The 7906-nt window shown below is 40.1% G+C and overlaps 1 protein-coding gene and 1 long non-coding RNA gene across 2 annotated transcripts; one reads left to right on the top strand and one right to left on the bottom strand.

Moving 5' to 3' along the window:
• The first annotated feature begins 1599 nt into the window (after positions 1 to 1599).
• On the top strand, positions 1600 to 3170 carry LOC120287755. Its single transcript, XR_005546028.1, has 2 exons — positions 1600 to 1776; positions 2696 to 3170. It is a non-coding gene; the product is annotated as an uncharacterized LOC120287755 (long non-coding RNA).
• A 135-nt stretch (positions 3171 to 3305) lies between these two features.
• On the bottom strand, positions 3306 to 6040 carry LOC104456175 (UDP-glycosyltransferase 74E2). The gene is given in 3 exon segments (XM_010070918.3): positions 3306 to 3862; positions 3864 to 4138; positions 5248 to 6040. Coding segments are annotated over 3 exon segments (1425 nt in total). The 5' UTR covers positions 5932 to 6040; the 3' UTR covers positions 3306 to 3396.
• Between the last annotated feature and the right edge of the window lie 1866 nt (positions 6041 to 7906).

Below are 7906 nucleotides of genomic sequence, written 5' to 3' on the forward strand. Positions count from 1 at the left end.
GGTTACATTTTGATAGTTTAGGATGTTGATAAGACGGCATCTTCTTGTATCTTGTTACTAGGTGAAGTCTCATGCCGAGAAGTACATTATTTTTACCTTATTCCCTTGGCAGCACTTGTAATGGCTTTCAATTTTGCAATGTGGGAAAAGTTTTATTGTAGTATGCCATGCATGAAAAGTTGTCAATGGTAGGCAAAGCAATTATTGAATCTGAAACTCTCTTTCCTCTGGTGAAAAACAGAGAATTGACCGGTCTGATGAATACTCGAAATGAATATCTATACATTCACAGAAATGCTTCCATGCTGAACTGTTCTTTAGAATTTTGAACACAGTATTTGTAAAAGGATCCTGCTTGCAGTCTGCAGGAATCTTTGAGACACAGTTTGAAAACAAGAATTCAATATACCGAATTCCTTCAGGCAACTGTCGGGGAAATGCTAAAAGAAGTTCATAATTTGAGTAATGGGGAAATCAAGAGAGAAGCAAGAAATTTGAGTGAATTCTTGAAGAGGGTAAGAGTGAGACTTCCTGTTCATCTCCTTTGAAGGATGTTTTCCTGGTTTTTATGTGCCCTATAGAGAATTAATTTATTTTACTTTGTCATTCAATGATCATTAATGGAGCTAGCTTATAAAGCCTTAAATTAACTGATCTGTTGGCTTTACTAATATTTGATAGGAGAGGTGGGAAAAGGAAAGGAAAACATTTCACTTTAGTCTGTTGCATGTAGGAAGAAGAAACAAAGTTCACATAGATGGATAATAATGAGATCTTTCTTCTCGATCATGCTAAATTTGCACAGGACTAGTGGACAATTCAGTGTAATTGACCTTCTGTATACCAGCAGTTGCACGAAAGAATCATGATGCATCTCGTTATGGTCTGTTTTCTTTCTGTTGGGTCGAGACTAAGGAAGATGATAGGTTAATCCAAGCAGAAGGCAGAGTCTCTTCCAGAAGCTGAACTTCGCAAAGATTGTAGAGACAGGGGCATGCTTGGACTTCTCTCGGTGGAAGAAATGCGTCAGCAGGTGCTCTTCTTTGTGCAATTAATGGATTGAATACTTGCAATAAATGGATTCATGTCATTGTGCTTTTGAAATGTGTAGTAATCTAGTGGGAGAAGATAAGCTTTTTGAAGAATTTGTTGAGTTGAATCTCTTTGCTGTCTTTGTGAATGGCCAAGTATCTGCCCTGAAAATTCAGATAGAATAGGACTCTCTGTCTTTATCCTCGGGTCATCCTCTTTGACAGGACTTCGAGTTGTTCCACTATATCAAGTCAATCCTAGAAATCTTAAAGTGTGACAGCTGACTTGTTCTACAGCTTAATGATTGCCATCTTTCCTTTTGATCTTTTCCAGGTAAGCTATGTCTAATCAGTTTGTGTCTGTGTTTGTTGTCCTTCTGGTGGAGTAGAATCTTAATCCAAACCACCACCCCTTGCCTGTCTGTTTTTGTGGACTCTGAGATTATAGAAGCCCCTCTTGTGGGGCTAACACTGTATATTCCATGACTTTATCTAGATATTGAAACATGAGAGGCTCATGGTCTGAGGTGCGCTGTTAAAAGTTCATTTTCTCTTTTTTCCAGATGCAGAGCCTTCAGCTTTTCCAGAAAGTTAAACTCCTGAAGAAGCTGTTAGAGCTACCTTATCATAACTTCCAGATGAGATGATCAGAAACATCGATGCCACAGCTTTGTCAGCTGAAGATCATGAGTTGGAAAGGAGAGGGAAATTAGAGTACCTTCAGGTGCAGGAAGCATTCATCAAGGTTTCTCTTTTCTTTTGTTATCCTAATTTAGTTTTTGCCTTATGCAATATCAATTTGAGCTGCTTGGATATGCATCTTGTCCCTCTCTTTAAAAAAATTTTCGGTTGCAGGAAGAAAAAAAGCAAGAAGAGGAAGAAGAACACTTAACAAGAAACCATTTTGGTAATATTGGCTTGATGAAAAGATAGGTTGGGGCTGTTGCCACTCTACTCATAGTCGAATAGTAATAAATGAATACCTAACTTTTATTTATTTTTTATTTTTTTTCAAAGGGTACAGAACTTGATGAAGCAGAGTTTCTACATGATCAATTCAAGCTGCAAAAACTCTTCACGCTCTCCTGACACTGACTGCAACACTGAATGCTCATGTTGCACTGCATACATCTTGAATAGCGTTTCCACAGAGATTAGCATACTTTCAATAGCCGAATAAATATCATGTCTTGTGGTAAATGCCTCCATTCTTAGTTTGTATTGTTTGGACTTTGGATGCTTCGAGATTAAGCATGGTAGAGAAAGAGGGAGCAGATAGTGATAAAGAGGCCATGAAGGTAAAGAATGACGCAAAAAAGGAATGTGACTGCACCAATGATGGTGTTGAAAAAGATGGGGTTCATCAGCACTTATGGACAGGATGATAGGGATATCTACTCTTCTTCTAATCTCCTTCTTTCTGAAGGAACAAGTGGACAATAGTGTGCGCATGTACCATGGCATGTGATTAAAGGAGTTAAAAATGTCCCATATTGGGAGGAACAATTTAAGTGTGTTACCGTATTGATGAAAACGCCGTTTGCTGTCTCTGCTAAAGTGGGTGTTTTGCCTTTGAATAATCTGATCTCTCTCTGATTTGTGTTTATTGTGGATGGTCCAAGGGTCACTAAATCCTTGAAATTAATTAAACTTCATGGACCCAGTTTGAGCAGATGGGAAAATTCTGCTGGAAGACATTGTAAGAAAGGGACGTCGGTTGGAAGATGCAAGACATGGAACTTTTCTGGATTGTCTTATTGATGAATCTAGTTTCCATGTAATGTATAGTCGAATGTGGTCTTCCAGTACGAAGAAGACCTATCAATATGCATCTCAACTCTTAGATACAATGGATTTCACAGGGAGCCCAATACGGTCCGTCCCAGACTTTGTGTGTCGTGGATAAACATGAGCCAGATGCATTCGATGAAGAACAAAAACCAAAGTTCAGCTGGACTGTCCGACTTGGTTTGGGTCAGTGTTCGTTCTTTCAGACCATTCAGACTTCCTACTATGTAGTGTTCATTTCCCCTAGCTCAACAGCTTCTTTATATGAGCAGTTCGTGACGGTTATAAGAGCTACTCTTCTTGTTTGCGCACCTGATATTATATGAGCCACCTATCCATCTCAAAGGCTAATCTATCTTCATATTTCATTGACATCTTAGTTGGCTTTTTCATAGTGCTAACACATCTTTGTGATTATTACCTTTTTAACAGAGTGAGCAAAGCACGTCTTTATGATCAGTGTACGTAATTTGCGTAATCATATAATTATCATTGCTAGAGTAATCATCTTTATTCATAAATGAACTGCAGTGAAGTTCCATTTGCAAATGGCACCTTATTAATCATGAATGAAGCACTATTGCTTGTACATCTCAATTATGTTCTTTGCAAAATCGCTGATGTTGTTGTCAGAGCTCCCGCCTTCTTCCATAGCGATTCTCGCCCTCTCTCTCCACTTCAACGAATTTGCTTTGATCTCTTTCCCTCTCTCTCCTCCCATGACCTCGTTTACACAACTTTCGATCTCTTCACTGGTCACAATCCCTTTCTCGTTCACCCTAACCCTGAGACCGACCTTCCACACCTCCGTGATGAATGCCGCATTTGTCGGCTGGTCAGTCCACTGAGGCATCACCACCATGGGGACGCCCAAGCTCACCCCTTCCATAGTCGAGTTCCATCCGCAGTGAGTCATGAAGCAACCCACTGAGCCGTGGCTCAGCACTTGGAGTTGATCACACCACTTCACCACCAAACCCTTACCATCTAGTAACTCCATATCTTGCAAGAAATTGCATGGGAGCTTCTTCTCTTCAGACGCTCACCACCCACAGGAAGTTGCCCTTCATCCTCTTGAGTCCGATCGCTATTTCCTCCATTTGCTCTTCTCCAAGGGAAGCCAAGCTTCCGAATGATACGTAAACGACCGAGTCGGCATCCTTCGAGTCAAGCCACTCGATGCATGTCTCAGCATCGTTAGGCTTGAAGAGGCTGAGTCCGTAATCTTTGTCGTGTTGGATTCTCTTGTCCAGGTACATAGATGGGACCGTTGGTCCTACAGTGAGCAGTGGGCATTGACTCCCCATCCACTTTACCACCTACACATTTCAGGAAATATATATGCAAATGCAATAAATCCATCGCCTGCACATGCGAGAATCAAATTTCCTTCGTTCTATCTGCCATTCTTAGAAGAATTTATCACTCCTGTCACAATCATAGTACCAACCCTCTAACAAGTGTCTATAACTCTACTTTATAAAAGGGAAAATGACACTTATAATCACTATAAGTTAGCCTTATGTTCAATATTAACCTTTTCTTACACCAAACACGGGAGACAAATCACCACAAGTCCTTAAACTATTGTCAAATGTGCAATGTATTCCTAAAATTTCAATTTGTTCAGTTTAATCTCTCAACTTTCCACAACAAAGTTTAGTATCCATAAATTTTTATAATTACTTTATTGTCCAGATTTTAGAATGTCCTTTCATTTCCAGTGATCTCCTAAATAAATAAATAAAAATTGCCAACTTTTTATTATCGTTGTTTTAACCTTTTTGGACATTATGAATACTACTACAATAGTTAAATTTAGGTATATTTCAACTTATGATTTCTAATATAGTAAAAGTATAACCTCACTAGAGTTTGTATCAGGTTGATGTCTTAAATGTTTTCATAAGATTATTTAAAAACGATAGTGAACTTTCTATAGATATTTGTACCTATATTAATCTAAATGTTGTTCCTAATTTTTATATAGATAAAATCATCAAGCTTTTGTATTTTGTGTTTTCTTTTTAGTTAATTCTGTGTGTCTCCGTTTTTTTGTCCAACCACTTCACCATCAAAACATTTACTCAACAGTGTATGATGCAGTACATCCATTGCGCAAGTGGAAGAATCAATTTAATTTCCAACATTCTATCTACCTTTCTTAGAGGAATTCATCACTCCCGTCTCAATCCTAATTCAACCATATAACAAGCGTCTATCACACTACTTTGTAAAACAATTTTTGTTTTTCTGTTATTTTGTGGGCTTAGCCAAAGTTTAATCACATATAAAAAACAAAAAAATGGATTTACGCCGTCCTAAGGGTTTTGAACTGAAATTGACTTGTTTCATCACATCGTTTATAGAATGACCGTCTGCCTACTGTATTTTCACATGAGGGCATATTAATGGGGGTGCTACTAACCTCAACCTCGAGCTCCGCGAAGGTATTAAACAAGCGCCAGTTAGCTCTCATCACGTTGGAGAACTGGCCCAGCACGAGTTTCACAAGCGCAGGATATGCATCAACATCGACCACGAACGAAGGAAGATCGTTCAAACTCAAATTCGAGATGACCGGAGGGACAGAATCATGTCCCTGTCCTCGTGAATCTTCTAGGGGGAACTTTAGCGTTCCTCGGTGAACATGGTGATAAATGGCCCCAACTGTGCAAGACTGAGTGAAGAACGAAGCTCCGTGCATGCCGTGTTGTATCGCTATGTCAAGAGCCCAAGGCATGACCGAGTCATACACCAGAACTTTCGCTGGATTATCTTGAGAAGATTGATGTCGTTCGATGAAATTGGTCAGACTCTTTGAGACCGAAACTGTGAAAAGTTCAAAGTAGACATCCAGGCTCAGCTCGTCGGTGTACACGCCCTCGAACCCGTCAGATATTTGCTCGATCTTGATTGAACTCGTTCCGTGGTTTGTCGAATGGAGGGACTTGGAAGGTTCAGAGATGGGGATTATGAGGGCAACGTTGAGACCCTTTGAGGCTAAGCGTTTCGAGAACTCGACCATAGGGTTTATGTGACCTTGTGCGGGGAAAGTGAGAACAAGAACATGGGTTGGTTTGAGGATCCTCTCGTTTTTCTGATTGTCCATTTCTTGTCGAGCTTCAACTCTTTCAGAAGCTGATGAAACGCGAGGTAGAGAGGTTGATACTCATCTTGGGAGGCATTTCATTTAATATATAGAACCAGATATTGAGCACAAACATGAACCAGATGAATCGTTTGAATGGTAGTTATACGGATTGGATGAGTACCCGTCAGTCAAACCCGACTCGTACGTTCATTTAATAGGAAACACTCGTCATTGTACTTCCTTCGGATGAGCTCCTAGTGGGTCTAATAGCTAAGCAAAAGCCTCAAAATGCAAAAGTAAAATTGAGAAAGCAAGAAAGGGTGTGGTGATTATGGGTGAGCATGATTCGAATTGAACTAGTCTATTCCCAACTCTAGAACCAACTCACATAGTGTTAGTTTTTAATATTTTGAACCAATAACCGACCTTATTGAGCTTGGGATCGAGGAATGGACCAACCCAATGGGTTTGGTCCGATTCCAAGATCGACTGGGGACCAACTGATAATTTTTTTCTATTTATTTTTTGTACCCCCTAAAAAGGTAAGAAGGACCGGACTGACCCAATGGATTCAGTAATGAGCGAGGTCGGCTAAGAGGCGGTGTGAGCGTCGAGTGGGGCGAACGTCACAAAGGGGCTAGCATCAAGCAGCTAGTGGCATGAGTGACCAAAAGCAAGCGAGGCGAGTGTCAAATGGCGAACGGAGAAATTGTTTCTTTTGATTTTGGCAAATTGAAGACTAAAAGGACAAATAATACAAAAGAGAACGAGTACTAGAGTAGAATACCGCGAGAAGTTGTTTATACCATTTTGATGCCGTGATGACTCCCCACAACATTTTCCTCTTTTGTAAAATATGGTTGTTGATGTCGTAAAAGACATTAAAAATCTAAGTTATTAAAAAATAATATAAAATTACTTGGACTCATCACTACAAAGCTATTTAGTGTTGTTGACACTATTTGTTTTAGGGTTTTCTCTATATAAAAAAAATTATATATATATAGTCAAGGTTGGTCTAAGTTGGATTGACCCTAAACTCTTAAGACCAAGGATCAACTTGCACAGTGTTAGTTCAGGAATCCTAGGATCAAAGACAGACCTAGTTTTCATGGGAATCGAACCAAGACCGGTAGGGTTGGGTCGGTCTAGAGTCGGTCAAAGGTTGACGTAGGTTGACACTTAACCGATGCTCACCCTAGTGGTGATTTACATTGTTTGGCCACTAGCCTACCTTCTTTCGTTGGCGCGAATGATGAGGCGCAACATCTTACTTGACTAGATTTAAAAGCATTCGAATACGTGATAAAATGTCATTCACTGTGAAATATTGCAAGAATAAAAAAATATTTATGTCAAAACCCTAAAAGGGAATTATATGATAACCCGAGTAGTCCTCTTTCGTCACCAATCTTGTGAAAATCTTTGTCCCCCCCCGGTTGAAATCATCATAAAATATCTATGGGAGCATGTGAGGTATGGACACCTGGAGTGCCGAAATTTAGCACGGAGGGACACTTAAGTGCCAAAACTTTGGAAAGGTACACTTAAGTGCTAAAATCGATAAAAATGGATCACTTAAGTGCTACTCCAGCTAAAATCCGGCCAGATTACTAACGTGGCAATTTTAAAGCGAGGTGAGTGCAAAATGGCGTCGTTTGCATAGTTGACATAGCAAAAAAATGCAAAAACGACGTCATTTTGTCTATGATGTGTAAATAATTAATATAAAAATTAATTAAATTAAATTTAAAACTAAATTTATTTAAAATATTCTAAAAAAATAAATTAAACTTTTAAAACTTAAATAAAATAAAAAGGGCGCGAAGGGAGGCGGTTGAGGGCCGAGCCTCGCCGTGCCACCTCCCCGCCGCCCGAGAAGGGCCGGCAACGGAGGGGGAAGGGTTGGCCGAGGTTGCCGGCCCCGGCCGACCGGCGGTGAGGGCCGCGAGCCTCGCGGATTTAGGCGAGGGCTTGCGAGCCCTCGCCACCT

The sequence above is a fragment of the Eucalyptus grandis genome, chromosome 8, assembly GCF_016545825.1.
Source record: "Eucalyptus grandis isolate ANBG69807.140 chromosome 8, ASM1654582v1, whole genome shotgun sequence".
Classification (NCBI taxonomy): Eukaryota; Viridiplantae; Streptophyta; class Magnoliopsida; order Myrtales; family Myrtaceae; genus Eucalyptus; species Eucalyptus grandis.